Source organism: Vombatus ursinus, unplaced genomic scaffold (assembly GCF_900497805.2).
Source record: "Vombatus ursinus unplaced genomic scaffold, bare-nosed wombat genome assembly UNPS02015406.1, whole genome shotgun sequence".
In the NCBI taxonomy this organism is placed as follows: Eukaryota; Metazoa; Chordata; class Mammalia; order Diprotodontia; family Vombatidae; genus Vombatus; species Vombatus ursinus.
This window is the reverse complement of record NW_020955184.1, coordinates 3,532,431-3,553,692: the sequence shown is the minus strand read 5'-3', so window position 1 is coordinate 3,553,692 and position 21,262 is coordinate 3,532,431. Positions and strand designations below refer to the sequence as shown.

The 21,262-nt window shown below is 36.6% G+C and overlaps 1 protein-coding gene across 8 annotated transcripts in view; it reads right to left on the bottom strand.

Annotated features, from left to right (window-relative positions):
- Positions 1-21,262, bottom strand: part of RALGAPA1 (Ral GTPase activating protein catalytic alpha subunit 1) — a 311,896-nt gene that overhangs the window by 278,778 nt on the left and 11,856 nt on the right. For all 8 annotated transcript variants that reach the window (XM_027847459.1, XM_027847460.1, XM_027847457.1 and 5 more), the window contains exons 2-3: positions 7,189-7,299; positions 6,572-6,621 (exon numbers count right to left, since the gene is read on the bottom strand). In XM_027847459.1, coding sequence (XP_027703260.1) covers positions 6,572-6,621; positions 7,189-7,299 — 161 coding nt within the window. The remainder of the gene's footprint in view (positions 1-6,571; positions 6,622-7,188; positions 7,300-21,262) is intronic.

Here is a 21,262-nt window from a genome sequence, read left to right as displayed (position 1 = left end):
ACCATGACGCTATTTTGCAGTGGGGACAGAAGCACATCCCTCTTAGGATAAGGCAGCTCTCTTTATGGCAAATGGAGTGTGAGTGCTCACTTAATAAAAGGCAAACATGATGTGATCTGGAATGGTTCCTAACCTGCTTCCAACTAACAAAACTGATTATGCTGGCTCCCTTGTCAGGGAAAGAGGTCTTCCCTTACTGTAACCGACACTTATTCAGAAAATGGCATTGCTCTTTCTGATGGGATACTCTTCTAATACTGATAAGGGAACCCATTTTACTGTCATAAAAGTCCAAGATTTGGCCCACCAACAGTACATCCACAGTTTTCTACCTCCTATACCCCCTCAGGCATCTAGAACTATTGAATGATGGAACAGGTTCTTGAAAAAACAGCTTCATCATAATGCTTCAGTCTATTGTTGTTGGATGTCCCACCTCATAGAAGCCCTCCTCTTTGATAAATCAACACCATCCTAGAAGGAGGAAGACTCAGTTTCTTGGTTTTAGCCTCCAGGAGGACTTAACCAATAAGAACTTACTCCTTTAGCACTGTGGTTGACTCTCTCAGTCACTCCTTGTTACCCTGAATGGAGTCACACAGGCCTTAAGGTCCTGCCTGTTTAGGGGTTCCTCACACCCTGGCAAGATGGCTCGGGTTCCCCTCAATTGATAGGGCTGATTTGGACAATTTCTTCCCAGAAAAAGAAGGACTTACGGGGTGAAACTGTTGAAAGGTACCTTGCTTTCTAATGATATGGGGGAGGTGAGAGTGCCTATGGATAACTATGTCGACTACGAATTTACTTAATAGGAAAGGGGATACGCCAGTCTACTTAGTGACAATCCTGATTCTATAAATTAAAACAGAGTCCCAATCTAGCTCCTGTGGAATTAGAGGGAAGCCCCTAATTCCAAATACTGGTTAGTAATTAACAAGCCTGCAGGGTTACCCTCCCCTTCCTCTTGCTTCCTCTAAGGGTGAACACCCTCAAATTATGTACTCAGCCTTGTCCTCTCCCTTTCCCCTCCCCTTTTTTCTCCTTTTCACGTGGCTCATGTGGGAATTTGTTTTCCATGATTATACATATTTGTAATTCAGTGACTGAGGAAAGGAGAGGGTGGTGGGAGAGAATTCAGAATGGAAAATAAAAAATATATTTAATTTAGAAAAAAAATAAAGGAGATGGTTTCAGAGAAGCCTGGGAAAACATATGAACTTCACCAAGTGAAGTGAATAGAACCAGGAGAACAATTTATAAAAAATGACAATATCTTAAAGACAAACAGTTTTGAAAGACTTAGGAACACTTATTACTCTAATTACTAACCAGTATTGCAGTGGAATAATGATGAAACATATCAATCTTGATAGAGAGATGAAGCTCATAGAAAGCAGAATGATAAAAAAAATTCTTTTTGGACATGGCCATTGTAGAAATTTATTTTGATTTAATGTCTGTAACATGTTTTGGTTTTCTTTAATTCTCAAGGAGGAAAGGATTAAATACTGGCTAGTAATTAGAGTAATAAGTGTTCCTTGTTACTGGTTAGTAATTTAATGTCCCCCAGCAGAAGCCCCTAAACAGAGCAATGATTTGGTATTATCCCCCTAGTGGGACCCTCAGGGAGAGGGAAGGGGGAAGAGAAAGGAATAAGCATTTATACAAAACCTACTACAGCCAGGCACTGTGCTAAATGCTTTTTACAAATATGTCATTTGGATCCAACCATTTTGGAGAGAAATTTGGAACTATGCCCAAAGGGCTATAAAAATGTACATACCCTTTGACCCAGCAATAGCACTTCCAGGGCTGTATCCCAAAGAGATCATAAAAATGGGAAAAGGACCCACACGTACAAAGATATTTATAGCAGCTCTTTCTGTGGTGGCAAAGAAGTGGAAACTGATGGGATGCCCATCAATCGGGGAATGGCTGAACAAGTTGTGGTATATGAATGTAATGGAATACTACTGTGCTATAAGAAATGATGAGCAGGCAGACTTCAGAAAAACCTGGAAAGACCTATGTGGACTGATGCTAAATAAAGGGAGCAGAACCAAGAAAACACTGTACACAGTAACAGCCACGTTGTGCAATGACTAACTTCGATAGACTTAACCCTTCTCAGCAATGCAAGGATCTAAGACATCTCCAAAAGTCTCACGATGGAAAATGCTGTCCACATCCAGAAAAAGAACTATAGAGTTAGACTGCAGATCGAAGCATGCTATTTGCTCTTTTTTTCCTATTCTGTTTATTTTGTTTCCTCTTTCTTGTGGTTCCTCCTATTGGTTCTAATTCTTCCTTACAACATGACTAACGTGAAAATATGTTTAATAGGAATGGATATGTAGAGCCTATATCAGATTGCATGCTGTCTTGGGGAGGGAGAAAAGAAGGAAGGGGAGAAAAATTTAAAACTCAAAAGCGTATGGAAATGATTGTTGAAAGCTAAAAATAAACTAATTAAAAAAAAATATGTCATTTGATCTTCACAACAACCCTGTGATATGTGTTGTTATTATCCCCACTTTACAGTTCAGGAAACTTAGGCAAACAAGGTTAAGTAACTTGCCAGAGGTCACATAGCTAACAAATGTTTAAGGCTGATTTTTGAACTCAAGTCTTCCTGACTCCAAGTTCAGCACTGCTAGCTGCCTTAGGCTAGCTGCCTAAAACCAGAGGTTTTAGCTGGTAGACAGGGAACACTGAATGGATGGTGGTATAAGAAAAGCCTTGGTATCAACTCATATTCTGTGATAAGCTGCATGGAAGAGGCTTACGATCTCTTAACTACTTCACTACAGATAACCCTGACCCATAACGAAGAATGGTGACTATGTCAGAACTACATCAGCAACTATGCTCCAGACCTGATCATCCTGATGCTGGTCCTGTCATTGTCACAAGTCTAGATAGGGCAAGACCCACTATAAATTACAAAGATTTGGCATTACTCACCACATGGACCAGATTATTTCTTCCAAAGGGAAGAAATGAAACCTGGGATTTCCGGTCTTCATTCTCTTCCATATTTGGTCACTCATTCTTTCATAAGTCCATTAAAGTGAATTGATATGTTTTATTTTGTGTTTCCCATACTGTTGATTTAGTTTTTCTTTTCCTTCTCCAATGCTGGCCAAAAGAAGCTTATGTCCCAACCAAGATTAGGGTTATCCAGTAACTTAAGGCTATTTAAGTGGTAAAAGGTATTCTAGAAGATCCTTAGAATTCTGTCACCATGGGGTGGGATGTAGAAGATACACTATTTACCAGAGTTCCCTGCCATGTAGGAGATGAAGAGCAATCCGTGAACCACAGCCAAATGCTGGCTCTTAACCAACTAGCTTTTCCAAGCTACAGCTAAGTAAATCTTTAGTTAACAGTTAAATGTACTATTGAATAACTGGACTTTTCAGCTAACTCTACTATGCATCTGCTGCCTTGTCTGGTTTCAAATCAAGGAAACCTTCTCTTGGAAGGTAATCTTCTCACCAAGCTGTTAACTCAAGCCGTGACTGACACTACCTCTCTTGGACTCCTCTGACTGAAGGACTAGAGGGTAAAACAACAAACTCCTAAAAAACAAAAAACAAAAAACCCTCCTGCCAATGCCTTCCTTTATAAAGGGCAGAAACAGGACTTTTCAGCTTACAACACATGAACTAAAGATAGCCACTTGCTCCCTGGCTTTTCTGCCTTCTTTTGAGTGTTGTTTCCCCCATTAGATTGTAAGCTCATTGAAGGCAGGGATTGTCTTTCTTTTTATTACTTATATCCCCCTTCACTTAGCAAAGTGCCTCTCACATAGTAGGTGCTTAATCAATGTTTATTGGATTGGACTGAATAATCTACAAATGTTCATTTCATTCCAGTCTGGAAACTAAGCTGCCACGTCTGGCCTATTCAAGAGCCTCTCCCCAGGGAGTGTTAATTAGAAGTTCAAGATTAAAAGAGAAGGTTAAAAAGAAAAGTTATGGGACCAGGTATACAGAAAGCCACAAAAACCTTCACAGACAGGCTGGGTTCATGATGTGCCCAACATGCCCAACTTGCTCAGCTTGGCTAAGCAGCATGTACTATGGTGAACGAAAGAGAAAGGAAGGGAGGGAAGGAGTAGTTACATTACTAACAGGCCATTTGTTAAGGGAACTATCATTCCAGGGAAGTGTATATAGTTAAATTTGATGACATTAAGCAAGACAATATGATGGAACAGTTACAGTAAACACTTTCTCACTTTTCTTTCATAAGATGTCTTTGGAGTAGGAGGAAAATATTATTATCCCAATTATAAATGAGAAAAATAAAGATAAAAACTAATGATTTTCCCAAGGAATAAAAAGCAGGTATAAAGTCTCTTTTCCTTAGGGGAAAAAAAAAGCATTACTCCATTTTTGGCAAACAGTGCTCTTTTAAAATAATAAAGATATCTATAGACACAGTATATTACATGGTATACATAGAAAAAGGAAATTATTTGTGATAAAAAGATAACCTTGTAAGGTTTATTGGTTATCACTCAAATATTTCAATAAATCTTCTGTAGGATGGGATAAGAGGTAAATGTGTGAAAGATCATCATCCATTTTCTAAAGACAATTAACTTATTTCTGTACTATGTATGTTTATTCTTTCCTATATATCTTACAAATCAAATTTCTCAGGACTAAAGTTATTAAACAAGCACATTTTCAAATTTCCCTTTGGGTCTGGATATCAGGAAAGGTACCTTAATGCTTTTTAACAGTACTGGCTAGTTTCAGCTATGATTAAAGCCAAAGGAAAAAAAGTTAAACAAGATGTTCCAATAATTTTCATATGAAAGCCTCTACCATCTAAAACTATAAAAACCTGGCACCACACAGGATCAATTGTTCTCTAGAGATTGCTTTGTATGCCTTCTCAAATTAGTTTTTACCCTTTCTCAAGTTCCTTCTCAGTTACTTCTTCAGCTTTCTACATGGTCTTTCTCATTTTCTGTGACAAAGATTCGAATCTCCTATTTTGTCCTTTAAATAATTAAAAGCAGGCAGTTATTGGAGGAAAAGGTGCATTCCTACTGCTGTTTCAGAAATAAATGCTAATGAATTTATATGCTCAGAATTATTAAGTCTTGATTACCAACTTATAACATATAACAGTGATAGGATGAGACAAAAGAAATTGCTACAGGATAGAAGGGAAGTTCCTCCTATTTGTTCAGAGTTTTCAGTTTCATGAACAGATACAATTTTCTACTTCTGAGCACACACACAGGCAGCTTGGGAAATACAGTCAAAATCTCATGTTTAACAAATATGATTAAAAAATCTAGTTCCATGTAATCACGAGACTCTTCTCATATCCTGGCAGAGAGCTGTTTCTAATTCTGTTTTTATGACACAGCTACAACAAATTGTTTAAATGATAACACCTACAAAATGGATGGTTCTACAAACCCCTGACCATTTAGCCATCAATTTAACAAATATATGTCTTTCTGTTATAGTTCTAAGACATAGTAAACGTATTTGAATATATAATGTAAAGTTTAATATGTTTTTCAAAATGTATTGATAACCTGGAAAGAATATTACATTAAGAGGTAGAGGAGATAAAGAATATTTTCTTTTGGCAATAGTAAGCTCCTGATTATCATGGAGCTATTTGTTCTTGCCTCCCTCATTTCCACCCTCTTTCAACACCCTATGACAGGACATTTGCCTAGAAGGAAAGTAAAAAGACTAAGAAGTCTAACTTATCATTTTAATTAAAGGATAGTTCATGAAACATCACGAGTCTAGAGCATTTAGGGGAGAGGGCAAGGTTTGAGCACAAGATATAGCAGTACTTCATAATATATAAAAGAAAAGAAAGGCAGGGCAGGGACATTAATTACATTAATGATAACAATAACAACTGACATTTATGTGGTATTTTGTTTGCAAAAGAAATAATAACTCTGTGAGCTAGGTATTATCAAAGGCATTAGGATAAGGTAACTAGGATTCTTAGGTTTCAATAGCCTGTACTGAGTAGATAGGGCTAAGAAAAATCCCTAATGAAGTTCTATGTAGCCCAGGAAAAATGAAGCACATAGACTCCCATCATTTATACCACAGCCAAAATAGTATAGGCTCCCAACTCACCCACAAGTTTTGAAAAATATACCCTTTAGTTACAAAATTCTATGACATCTAAAACATTTTTATAAGTATGTTATACAGACACATATATATCTGTATATACATAACGTATATGTGTGTGTGTATATATATATATATATATATATATATATATATATATATATACAGTGGAATTCAAAAACAACTTCCTTTTGCATAGCCAACTCACAATCCCTAATTTGCTACTGTTTGCAAAAAAAAAAATTAACACACACAAATTCTTTATTTTAAAAAAGACACGCTACTCTATAGCGCAAACTTATATTTTCATCAGGGTTCAAGTATAATGAAGCAATTTTAGCCGATAATTAAAATGTAACTTTACCTATACTTAAAATATACCCTATATGTTTGAAACAAATGATAACTTTCAGTTAAAGAAATATTTTGTACATACTTACTTCAAAAATAAAGAGTATACCATCTAATTCTTCCCTTTGAGACTTGTGACCTAAAATGTAATCAAAGAAAACAAACTGAAATATAATCATCACTTAGGAAATTATTCAGTGAGATACATACTACTAGTAAATTTCTATTTCTGTAAGCATTTAGTATTTTTTTTAAAAAACAAACATGGTTTCACTGATTCTGTATTAAAATCGGAAGCTCTGTTTGGTTTTCTAGAAAATGTATATCCCTCCTTCTATCACATGTTGTTGTTGTTCTTTAAAGGAACAATGAAAATCATTGAATAATTTTTTAAAGTCATCCCCAAGTATTAAAGTGGTAGATCGGAGAGTGAGAGACAAAGAAGACAGGAAGACCAGCAAAGAGAAAAGTTAACATTGCCTCAGATGACAGAAATGATAAAACTGCCACCCTAGCTGATGTCTATTTCACAGATACATCTCATTTATTGGTCACAAGTGGAAATTAGGTAAGAAAGGTATAGCTGACAACTGCCAAAAGAAAATAAATCACTTTATCTCAAAACTATAAATCTCAGAGGCAAATTTTATAAGCATCTAAACATGACAATAAAAAGCCTTGAGCTATTTTTTTTTAAGAGTCTTACCTTTCTGTTTAAGACTAACTTCAATGGTCACAAAATTTTCAAAGAACACATAATATATATGTGAAAAATGTTGGTCAAAAAATTGTTTAAGGTCAATAGATTCAGCATTCTCTGTAAATACAAACAAACAAAAAAGATCAATTTGTTTCTATAATCCACAAATTTTAACCATTAATTAGCACATATTCTATGGAATAGGATCTTAAAAAGATGCTAATTTTCTTTCAATGAAAAAGTCAAAGCTTTCTTCTCCCAATTAAAGTTACATATTGTTTAATATGGTTTGAAGTCAAGTTTTATTTGCCTTTATTTTAAATTCATGTTTTCACCAATATGATATTTGCAAGAACATAAGTGAAATTATCCTTATTTCACACAAAAAGAAAACAGACTTGAAAGATTACAGCTTATCCAGAAATATTTATTAAACAACGAACAGAGAAAATCAACTGGAAATTATGCTAAAGTGATTAAAATATCCATCTTCGACCCAGAGATCCTACTGTTAATATGCCACAAGGAGTTAAAAGACTAAAAGCTCCCATAAACACTGAAATATTCATAGCAGCACTTTTTGTGGTAGCTAAGAACTTGAAGAAAAGCAGATACCCACTGACTGGGAAAATGGCTAAACTAATTGTGGAATGTTACTGCATCATAAGAATTCAGAGATGGCATAGAAAGACTTAAATGAACTAATGCAAAATGAATTGAACATTAACCAGGAAAGCAGCATACAAAATGACTACAACAATGTAAATGGAAAGAACAACATTAACAAAGGAAACTATGATGACCAGGCTTAGCGCCAGAAAAAATTCACTTTTCTCCCCATTTCTTATAGAGGCATAATCTATATTATGGGAACTTGACCATTTTCAGAGGTGAATCAAACTTTTTTTTTTTTGGTAAGGCAATTAGGGTCAAGTGACTTGCCCAGGGTCACACAGCTAGTAAGTGTCAAGTGCCTGGTCTGAGACTGGATTTGAACTTAGGTCCTCCTGACTTCAGGACCAGTGCTCTATCCACTGCACCACCTAGCTGCCCCATGAATCTAACTTTTAATGAGTAAATTAACTCAACCAAAGTATAATCAAAAGCATGAAAAACAAAAATGTCAATAGCTTCAAAAGAAGACTATCAAGTTAGCTCTAATTTGGGGTAAGTGGCACAAAACAAACCCCACAGAAAGGTACTGGAGACAAATATGTTGAGAGCATTAAGTTCACTTTTAAAGAGAAGACAGTTTAACTAGCTCTCACCGGGGCAGAAGTGTGTTTATTCTACTTAGTTCAAATGATAGCAAATGGCTCTGAAGTGAGTTTTTTTTAAGTATCCCTAACCGGTATTCTCCAAGTCCATCTACTCACTTAAAGATAGATTAATCTAATGTGCTAACTTGTTCTCCACACAATTAAAATTGTCCTCTGTGTAAATTGATACATTTCATTTCCTCAGCCCATCATAAAACTACCTAGCAGGTGGAAGCATACCTGGACAGATCCTGGACAGTTTTCCGTAACCGGCTAAAAATATACTTTGTCCTTAGGTCTAACAAAAGCACCATCTCTCTCTCTCCCGATCCCTATGAAGATGAATCTCTGGCTACTTAAGAATAAACCAACTCAGGGGGCAGTTAGGTAGCATAGTGGATAGAGCACCCACCCTGGAGTCAGGAGGACCTGAGTAAGCCAACCCTCAAGTCCCCAACTTTCATCTCCTTTTCTCTCATTCTGTTAACATGAGTCCTACTCTTCCCATGTCCCACACTCCAGTTCTGCCCACCACTTCCACTATGCCTTCAGAAACTCCCATTTCCATGAATAACAAACTTCCCTTCCTTTTAAACTTCTTCCTCTCTAGCTTCTTCCACCTTCTTGCACTTACTGAGACCTAGGCTCCTCCTAAATGACAACATGTCCCTAGTCACCCAACTTTGTCACAGCAGAGGAGATTGCTTAGCTTAATGATACTATGAGCTATGCCATGCAGGGTACCCAAAATGGACAGGTTATAGCGTAGAGTTCTGACAAAAGGTGATCCACTGGAGAAGGAAATGGCAAACTACTCCAGTATCTTTGCCAAGAAAATCCCATGGACGTTACTAAATTGATAAAAGAGGTGACATCAGAAAATAAGAACCTCAGGTTGGAAGGTGTTCAATACACTACTAGGGAAGAGTGGAGGACAAATACAAATAGCTCAAGTATTAATGAAGTGGCTGAGCCAAAGCCAAAAGGAAGCTCAGTTGCAGCTGCATCAGGTGACAAAAGTCCAATACTGTAAAGATCAATATTGCAAAGGAACCTGGAGTGTAAGAGCTATGAAGCAAGGTAAACTGGATGTGGTCAAACAGGAGATGAAAAGATTAAACATCAACATCTTAAGTGTCAGTGAACTTAAATGAAAAGGCATGGGTGAATTTAATTCAAGATGATCTTTACATATACTACTGTGGGCAAGAATCCTTAGAAGAAATGGAGTAGCCTTCATCGCCTATAAGAGTGAAAAAAGTAGTACTAGAGTATAATCTCAAAAATGACAGAATGACCTCAAGGCAAGCCATTCAATATCAAATTAATACAAGTCTATGCTCCAACCACTGATGCCAAAGAGGCCAAAGTTGACCAGTTCTATGAAGACCTACAACATCTTTCAGAAGCAACATCTAAAGAGATATCACATTTATCGTAAGGAACTGGAATGCTAAAGTTGAAAATCAAAAGATAATTCAAATAACAGGCAAATTTGGCCATGGAGTACAAAATTAAGCAGGGCAGAGACCAATAGAGTTCTGTCAACATAACTCCTATGTCATAGCAAACACTTTTTCAACATCCCAAAAGGAGACCACACATGGACATCATCAGATGGTCAATATCAAAATCAAATTGATTATATACTTTGCAGTCAGAGAAGCTCTATAGAGTCACTTAAAACAAGACCTAGAGCCTGACTCATGAGCTTCTTGTTGCAAAATTCAGACCATAATTTTGAAGAAATTAGGGAAAACCATCAGACCATAAAGGCATGATCTAAAGAATATCCCTTATGAATATGAAGTAGAGGTGATGAATAGATTTAAGGAATTAGATGTGCTAGACAGGGTACCTCACGAACTATGGACAGAGATGCACAATATTGTACAGGAGACAACAACAAAAAACATTCCAAAGAAAAAGAAGAGCAAGAAAGCAAAATGGCTATGTGAGGAGGCTTTACAAACAGCTGAGGAAAGAAGGAAAGGAAAAGATACTCACAGAATACAGAATTACAGATAATAGCAAGGAAAGATAAAGTTTTCTTAAATAAGCAAGGCAAAGAAATAGAAGAAAAGAACAGAATAGGAAAGATAAGAGATCTCTTCAAGAAAATTAGAGGTATTCATGCAAAAATGGGTGTGAAATCTTAACTGATATCACAGATAACCACAAGAGTAAGAATGAAGTCAAATGGGCCTTAGGAAGCACTACTAACAATAAGGCTAGTGGAGGTGATGGAATTCCAGCTGAGCTATTTAAAATCCTAAAAGATGATGCTGTTAAAGTGCTATACTCAATATGCCAGCAATTTGGAAAACTCAACAGTGGCCACTGGAATGGAAAAGATCAGTTTACATCCCAATTCTAAGGAAGGGCTATGCCAAGGAATGTTCCAATTACTGAACAATTGCATTTATTTCACATTCCAGCAAGTTTATGCTTAAGATTTTGCAAGCCAGGCTTCAGTAATATGTGAATTGAGGATTACCAGAAGAGCAAGGCTGTTTTTAAAGAGGCAGAGAAACTAGAGACCAAATTGCAAACATTCACTGGATTATGGAGACACCAAGAGAATTCCAGAAAAACATCTATTTCTACCTCATTGACTATACTAAAGCCTTTCATTACATGGATCACAACAAAATGCAGCAAGTCCTCAAAAGGATTAGAGTGCCAGATCATCTTACTTCTCTGCTGAGTAAACTCTGTGTGGGCCAAAAAGCAACAGTTAGAACCAAACATGTAACAAGTGACTGGTTTCAGATTGGAAAAGGAGTACAATAATGCTGCATACTGTCACCTCATCTAACTTATATGCAGAGTAGATCATGCAAAATGTCAGGCTGCATGAATCAAAAACCAAAATTAAGGTTGTGGAAATACCAACAATCTCAGATAAGCAGATGATATCACTCTGATGGCAGAAAGTGAAGAGGAATTAAGAAGCCTCTTGATGAGGATGAAAGAGGCCAGAGTATAAAAGCTGGCTTGAAGCTCAACATAAAAAACACAAAGATGCTGGGCAACTGGTCCCATCACATCCTGGCAAAAAGAGGAAGAAAAAATGGAAATGGAAACAGCATCAGATTTTATATTCCTGGGCTCAAAGATCACTGAGATGGTAACTGCAGCCATGAAATTTTAAGATGCTTGCTCCTTGGAAGTAAAGCTATGGCAAATATGGACAGCATATTAAAAAGCAGAGACATCAACTTGATGACAAAGGTCTGTACAATCAAAGCTATAGTTTTTCCAGTAGCATTGTATGGATATAAGAGTTGAACTAAAAGGAAATCTGAGCACTGTAGAATTGATACTTTTGAATTGTGGTGATGGGGAAGACTTTTGAGAGTCCCTTGGGACACCAAAGAGATCAGTCAATACTTAAAGAAATTAATTCAGGCTATTCACTGGAAGGTCGAAGCTTAAATACTCTGGCCACATAATGAGAAGATGGGACTCAATGGAAAAGACCTTGATGTTGAGAAAGACTGATGTTAAAATGAGAAAGGGATGGCAGAGGATGGGATGGATAATGTCATGGAAACAATAAACATGAACTTGGACAGACTTTGAGAGATAGTGGAGGACAGAAGGGTTCATGAGTCACAAAGAATCAGACAAAAGTGAATGGCTGAACAATAAACAACAAACAACAAAATAACAATTCCCAAAAATAGCTGTTCTTTTCTCTCTTACTACCCTCCCATCCACCACATAGACACAAGATCCTGGAAGGCAAGTCAGAATACTCCTTGCTTACCATTGGCATTTCCAGTTTCTCTTTGCTGCCATCACATGTTAACTTCTCATCGTCTGAGGTCCCCTCCATTCCAATTTGTTACCCAAACCAAATTCTAGTAGCAATTTAGCTACTTCAAGTAATTTTTTCTTATTTCTCAGGGAGTCCAGATCTTAGTTTCTAGTCTTCTTTATCACTAGCTCCTGACCTTAGGAAATTTCACCATAAATGCTGGTGACCCCCTCAAAACTCCCAATTTCTTAATCTCAATTTCCAAGATCTCCTCTTCCATTCTATTTCTGTGACACATAAGAATGGTCACATCCTTGATCTTTCTATCATCTACAAGTGTCTCACTTCAACAATTAAAAACTCTAAAATAATTTCTTATACCACAGTATGTTTACATATCACATCACATTATGTTTACGTATCACAAAAGGTTTTGTTTGTTTATGCATTTCCCCATTGACATATATCTACTTTCTTTCTAGTTCTTCACTACTACAAAAAGCGATGCTTTACATACATTGTTTACGTGGAACCTTTCTTTTTGTCAATTATCTTTCTTGGGATATATGCCTAGCAATGGAATCTCTGGATGAAAGGGTATGGGCATTTTAGTCACTTTATTTGCATAATTCCAAACTGCTTATATCAATTCCCAACTCCACAAACAAAACAGTGTTCCTGTCTTTACATAACCCTTCCAACAAAGACTAACCCTATTTTTTGATGAATACAGAGAAGCATGACTTACATGAACTGATGAAAAATAATCAGTCAATTAAACAATATACATAAGGATTACAACAATATAAACAGAAAAAAAAACACCACAGAACAACCAAAATTGAATGCCGTAAAATTATAAAAGAACAAGCTCAGCCTTAGAGAAGAGACATAAGATACCTCTCCCTCTCCTTTGTAGAGGAGGTAGTACACAGGTGTGGAACACTGTATATAATGTCAGATTTTTTTCAATTCATTGATTCAGTTCTGTTGAATTTTTTCTTCTCATCTTCTTTTTAAAATTTTTTTCTTTAAATTTATTTGTTTTTAATTAGTTTTTATTGATGTTTCTTATAAGCATCACCATAGTTATCCTAAGTATCCCCCCTTCCCAAAGAGCCATACCATATGACAAACAGTATTTTTTAGAGAGCAGAAAAAAATCAGCACAATTGATCGATATATTGAAAAAGTCCAAAAATATATACAATATGCAACACTGTGAATTTCCCATCTCCACAAAGTGGTAGGTTAGGGGTATATATATTGTTTTTGTGACTATTTACTTCACTATGCATTAGTTCATACAGATCTAGCCATGCTTCTCCTTCATCATTTTTTTTTTTTTGCTTTTTGGTGAGGCAATCAGGGTTAAGTGACTTGCCCAGGGTCCCACAGCATGTAAGTGACAAGTGTCTGAGACCGGATTTGAACTCAGGTCCTCCTGACTCCAGGGCCAGTGCTCTATCCATTATGCCACCTAGCTGCCCCCTTGCCTTCTCAATGAGGGGAGTGGGCAGGGAGGGAGAGAATTTGGAACTCAATTTTAAAAACAAGTGTAGAAAATTGTTTTTACATGTAATTGGGGAAAAATAAAATACCAAATTAGAAAATAAGAAAGGAAGAGAGAGAAAGAAAGGAAGGAAGGAAGGAAGGAAGGAGGAAAAGTTAAAAGAAAAAATGAAAACAGTATGCTTCAATCCGCGCCCAAGAATTCACCAGTGCTCTCTGGTGGTAGACACTTTTTTTTTTTAAATCATGTGTACTTTGCTGCTGTTTGTCCTTTGTTCTCAAAGAGAACCAGTGATAGTATTAGGGGGGTGATGTCGTGACATGCAAGTGAATTGGATTTAAGTGAGGCAGGGGTGTGCAAAATCATCAGCCTCACTCTCTCCTCCAGAGTCATTAGAACTGTCTTGGATCACTGTATTGGTTAGAGTAGCTAAATCTTTAACAACTGATCACACCATTACAATACTGCTATTACTACATACAATGCTCTCCTAGTTCTGCTCACTTCACTGAGCATCTCAGTTCACATAAGTCTTCCTAGGTTTTTCAGAAACCATTCTGCTTGTCTCTTATTCCATTATAATCATATACTACAATTTGTTCAGACATTCCCCCGTTGATGGGCATCACCTCAATTTTCAATATCTTGCCACCACAAAAAGATTTTTGTGCATATAGATCCTTTTCTTTTCTTTTTAATCTTTTTCAGATACAGACCTAGAATTGGCATTGCTGGGTTAAAGGTCATGCACAGTTTTATAGCCCTTTGGGCATAGTTTCAAATTGTTTTCCAGAATGACTGGACCAGTTCACAACTCCACCAACGCATTAATGTCCCTATTTTTCCACATCCCCTTCAGCATTTGTCATTTTAACCAATATGAACATCCTGAGATTTTGAAGAAAACCACTGAAGATACACTGAATCAAATTGTTAATGTGGATAAAACAGGCTCATTCTGTAAAAGAATGCCCTTTGGAACTTATATTTCTAAGACAGAAAAAACTCAAACTGTATTTAAAGTATCTAAGAATCACCGAATACTTTTATTGTGAGGTAATGGAGAAGAGAATTTTAAATCAAAACCAATGCTGCTTTATTGTTTTCAAAATCTTTCAATTATCTATCAGTCTTTAGAAAGTCATATAAGAAAGTATGAGTGCCTAAATCTGTTTTCAAAGAATCATTTGCAAGTTTAGCCCAGCTACTGGAAAAAACCAATGCAAGGACAACAACATCACATTTAACATTACTGATTATTTTAGATAATGAATGCCCTGCTCATTCGGTTACACTAGGTTCATCATATGAGAATTAAGAATGCAAATTTACTGAGATGTAGATAAAGCTCTCTGCACCTTCCAAGTATGTATGAAAATTTAAAGAAAGAGGAGACTAAAATTTAGTCTCCGCAACTAAAATACTTCAAAAGGTAATATCATTTCCAACATATCAATGTAAAAATTTATTCTTTAGGTACAATATTCAGTGATAAGGCAGTTAGGTGATGCAATGGATATAGTATTGGGCTTGGAATCAGGAAGACTCATGAGTTCAAATCTGGCCTCAGATATTTACTAGCTGTGCGACCCTGAGCAAGTCACTTAACCCTGTGTGCCTCAGTTCCCTCATCTGTAAAATCAGCTGCAGAAGGAAATGGCAAACCACTCCAGTATATTTGCCAAGAAAAGCCCAAATGGGGTCACAGAGTCAGATATGACTGAAACGACTTAACAATAATAAAATAACTTCAAATATTGCAAAATCAAAACATGCCACCACTTCTCAAGATTAATTATTCACACTGATCTTAACCTAGTTGTATCCTATCTCTCTCTCCTCATTTTCACAGTCAAACTTCTAGAAAAAGCTATCTCCTCTCACTGCCTTGACTTCTTGTCAAAACCTTTTCTCAGTCCTTCAAAATCTGTCAATTCATCATTCATCTGAAACTTCTCTCTCCAAAGTTACCAAGTATCACTTAATTACCGATCTGAAGGTCTTTTCTCAATCCTGGATACTTTGTCATCTATGAGCTCTAACACAGCTCTCTGACTTCTCCAGTTCTCTCAGTCCTCTCAGTTCAACTGTTCCCTTCTCAATCTGTTTTGCTGGATCATTATCCATACTACACCATACCCCCTAACTGTAGGTATTCACCCAGGCTCTATCTAGGCCCTCTTCTCTTTTCTCCCTATATTCTCATCCTGTGACCTTATCAACTCCAAAGGGTTTAATTACTCTTTAATTACAATGCTGAAAATTCAAAGATCTACAACCCTTGTTTCTCTCCTGAGCTCCAATCCCACATCTCCAAATATCTTCTAGATTTTTCCAACTTTATGTCCCACAGGCATTTCAAACTCAATGCATCCAAAACAGAATTCTTTATCTTTTTCTCAAAATATAACCCTCTTCCAAACTTCCCAGGTTTTTTTTTCCCCAGAGCAATCATCATCCTTCCAGTCATCCAGGTTCCCAATCTCAGCGTAATCCTTTACCACTCACTAATCTTCAAACCCCCACATCAATCAATTGCCAGATCTTCTTGTTTCCACATCTACTACCCCTCTCAAATCTGTTTCATTCTCTTTAATCACATGGTCAGCAACCCTGTTCAGGCCATTTCATCACCTTTCATGTGGACTATATCAATAGCCTCCTAATTGATCTTCCTTATGTCTATATGATCTTTTTTTGTCTCTCCCACTCCAAGTCATCCTCTACAGTGTTATCAAAGTGAATTTCCTAAGGCACAATAGATCTGGCAATGCCATTCTCCTAACACAATAAACTATAGTGGTTTCTCTGTTCCTCTTAGGACTAAATATAACTCCTCCTTTTTGGTATGCTATTCACATTCTGGTAATTCATATAATTAATGTTCATTGAAATGAATGCCAAAGAATGAATCATAAAAACTCCTATAAATCACTGGCTACAAGCAGCTCATAAAAAGAGTTCAAGGAGACAATACACTGAGATCCCAGGATAAATTATAAGGACAATAGATTAAATAAGCAGGACGTCAAAGTTGGAAGGGATCTCAGAAGATAAATCTAGTCCAAAACCCTCATTTGCAGATGAAGAAACTGAGGGCCAGAAAAATGAAATTATTTGCCCAGTTCAATTCACACATTTAATAAGCACTTACTTCGGTGTATGCTGATGCCCAAGAACACACACTCACAGCTATTAAGCAAAAGAAAAGTAATTCAAACCAAGATATGCTTCTAAATGGAGTTCTCCTACCACACAATTCTGCCTTCACATAAAAGCTGTTAGATTAATGTGAACTTAACATAATTAAGATTTTTTTATGAATGACATATGTAATTACAAAATACAAAAAAGCAAAACTATAGCATATTATATTAATTTATACAGAAAGCATATTATATTAATTTAATTTATTAATTACTAATTAGTTTAATTAAACTACAGCATATTATATTAATTTATGCAGAAAGAAGCAGAAAGGGGATGCAGCTAGAACTACTTTTTAATATACTGTCCCTGAAAGACTCCAAGTTGACCCCTGGCTTTTGAATCACTGTTACAAACTCTGTTTCTGCCCTGATTTTTGGAATTTCCACTGAACTCTGATTTAACTCACTTCAGCCTCTAGTTTACTCTCTCTGATCTCAACTTTAACATGAACTTAACAAGCTGAATGAATTTGAGTCACTAGGCACAAATGAACTACACCCCGGGGTACTAAAAAGAACAGACAGACATACAACTTAGTTATTATAAGTGATATTTGAAAGACCCTATAGTACATAGTACTACACAGGTATTATAAGTGATATTTGAAAGACCCTATAGTACTACACAGGTACCATAAAGTAGAAAAGGACAAATTTTGTCCCAATTAAAAAAAGAGACAACTGCTATATACTAATAAATCAAAGGATTTCCAGCAAAATTTTAGAATGTATGTTAAAAAGATGCTAGTGAAGTTCACTAGAAAAGGTAATCACAAGGAACCAGAATGGCTTCATAAGAACAAGTTATCAAACTTATCGACAGTACTACTACACTGGCAGATCACAGCAATGAAATACACACACAAACGTACACATCTCAATACTAAATTTTAGCAAATGATTTAACAAAGTTTCTCATGCTATTCTTCTAGAGAAAAAAAAGGAGAAATATAAATGATGACAGTACAATTAGGTACATTCAGAACTGCTGAATAGTCAGAAGCCATTAATGGCTCAATGACAATCTGGCAGAAGGTGTCCAGTGGGTCCACAAGGATCTGTGCTTGGTTTTGTGCTATTTCACATTTTTCTCAATGACCTGGATAAAGGGAAAGACTATCAAGTTAAATGAAGCAAAACTCAGAGAAAGAATTCATATACATTGGATGATAAGAGACAGAATCCAAAATAATTTAACAAGCTAGAAAATACTTAACCAAACTAATATGATGAAATTTACTAGGGACATATGTAAAGTTTTACACTTGGGTTCAAAAAAATCAGCATCAAAAGTAAAAACTGGGAAAGAAGAACTAAAGTCTGTCTGAAAAAGATTTACTAAGGGTTTTAGTTGCCTACAAGTTCCACACAAGTCAATGATGTGATAACAGTAACCAGTTAGTCAATAAACATTCATTGAGCAAGCTGCGCACTGTGCTGAGAGAGATCAGGAAACACTTCCTGTATTTTAGTTGGGACCTAAAGGAAGCCAGAAACAGAAATGAGACAGGATTCTAGGCATGGAAAATTCCCAGTCAGGAATTGTAGTGTCTTGTTCAAGGAATAACAAAGAGGCCAGTGGATTACAAAGCATGTGCAGGAAAAGGTGTAAGAAATCTGGAAAGATGAAAAGAGGCCAGGTGATTTGAAGAGCTTTAGAAGGCAAATAGAAAGGGTGTAAGATATAAAAAGACAGGAAAGGTAGGGTTTAGAGGGAAGGTCAAGTTATAAAGGACTCTGAATGCCAAACACAGGGTTTTATATTTGATCCTGAAGGTTATAGGGAAGCACTGGAGTTTACTGCTAAGAGTTTTGGGCCTTTTTTTTTTTAAACACTTCACTGAGTGAGGTGCAGTGTGCAAAATTAGGAAGTAATAATCTCACTTTATTTTGTCCTTATCAGACTACAAATAGAGTACTATGTCAACTTGGGATCTTATATATTAAGAAGGACATCAATAAGCTGGAAGAAAGGTAAAGGCCATGAGATTGTGCCATATGAGAATGAACTGAAGGTATTTAATTTGGAGATCTACTTTTGCCCAACAATGATCTTCATGCCTACAAATCCTGTGTGGTCACAACTGGAAATTGGTCCTCTTTACCCAGAGAGGCTAGTAAATATTTAACAATCAGTTAGTTTGCTGGGGGGAAAATGTATGCAGGACACACTTTTAAGTTTAACTGTACTTTTCCTATCACTTTCTTTTAGTGTAGACAATCAACAAAACAAGCCTTGATTTTTAGCCTTTACCAATTCCTGAGTTGGAAATTGTCACAATGAAAATTTAACCATCAGCTCTGCCAGTTTAAGCTGGCTCCAACACCCCCTGGACTTGTCCCATCTCAGAACAAGGAGTTTGGCCCTGCTTCACCATCATATCCTTATTACCAAGATCAGATATTCCACCTTCCAGAACCCATGTCAGTGGCAAATCAATGCCACCCTACAAAGGGGGACATCTCTCCAATCCAGCAATTTCTTAGATCTAACCTCCAAAAAAAACCTTATCCATAGAAAACATGGACTACTTTTAAATAATATTCTGATTGACTTTTCTAGCTCTGACTCCTGGGGCAGTCACTGAGGGCATGAGGTCCCTGCTCCCTCAAAGAGCTCCATACACCTGAGAAAATGGCTCAGGTCTCCCTCAAATGACAGATTTCCTTCTTCCTAGGACAGTATTTGGTTGCATGATTCCACTGCAAAGCCCTCAGCGATAGGACTGCTCAAGCACTTTGAGGGCCTTTTCTCCTCCTAAGGCTCTGACAGATGCACTGGTATCTGGCCTCCAAGAGGGGCCCCAAGTAATGGGGCTAGCCAGGATCTGAGCTTGTATAATATGTTTATCAAACAGTTCAAACTATGTTTTGTCAAACAGATCTTAGAATAAGTAAAGAAACAAATGTGTCTTCTTACTTTGTGTAGAATATAGTTTTGGTTTATTTCTATAATTGTGTGTGTGTGTGTGTGTGTGTGTGTGTGTATGACATATTTTCCTTCTGAAATTATAAACTCAGTTCTTCCTGACTCCAGATCCAGCACTTTCCAAAGTACAACCTAGCTTCCTGAGAAATAGAAAGTGAAGGATGGCTAGGTGAGTCAGCCTGAAATAGTGGGCCAGGTGGGACAGTCACTAACATCCAGTTCTTCAGGGCCACCTAGGCAAAAATTCTGGAGATGAAAGATGAAATGAGATGATAAAGATGAAATCCCCAAGGCATGAATGGTCGCCAGTCTAAGAAACAAAGCAAACACTGAGAAGATGGGTAGGGAGTGAAAGAAATTCAAGTGTTTTATCAATGACTTCTAATACAAAAACATGATCTCCCTTGGATCCATACGGACTCGAAACCTTTCAGTACACAAAAAGTACGAAAGAAAATGACAAACTGCAAAAACGCAACGTGATTCATTCAAACTTTTAAACTTCTGGGACTTCTGTGGCTCCAAACAGCTCCATCCTCTCTGTCTTTAGTATTTAATTCATTTTTCCTTAGGCCTGCTTGGGCTTAATTCTGAAGCTTTTAACTAAAGCTACTATAAGAGTACCCATACTAATAGTTTCAACGCTCCCCCAACTCTTTATCTGGTTCCTGCTCTCAGCTCACCGAAATTCTGACTAGGTAATTCAGAACTCAAGTTAACTGAGCAGATGGAAGGAAGCTGAAAGCTGTTCACAGAAATATGCATTGCTTAGATAGAAAACAGGCACTGCCCTAATGAAAACATGCCTCAACCATAAGGTTACACATGCCAAGTCTAAGACATTGTACCTAGAAAGATCACAATTTATTTTCAGACCAAGTCTGGATGACTGGATAATTCTCAATCAAAATGGTAAGCTCATAAAACTGTCCTAATCTCTGTAGGAATACAGAGAGGCTTAAGTGAGTGGGGGGCAAGGGAAGGAAGAAGAGGGGACAGTAATACAAGACAGTGAGTTAAATGACAAAAAAAGATATTTAAGAAAAGAATTATCATGATCTTAGGATTCATCTGAGAAAGGGTCAGAAGAGGTAACGTCTAAGTGAAATGCAAGTTCTCAACTTTCACATTCATTTCTTAATAGAGATATCAAGTTTTTCATAAAAAAAATGTTAACAGTAAAAGTATCTGAGGTATGATGTGACAATCTGGGATCACCTCACAAAACATCCAAATGTTAAAATAATGATCTATTAGGACTTATAAACACAAGAAAAACAGTAAAAAGAAAAAACTCATCTATAGGAAAATATTCATAGTTATTCTACAATAGCAAAAAAATTTAAAAACAATTGAAGAATGGCTAAATAAATTGCAGCACATTACTGTAATGCACCAAAACAATGT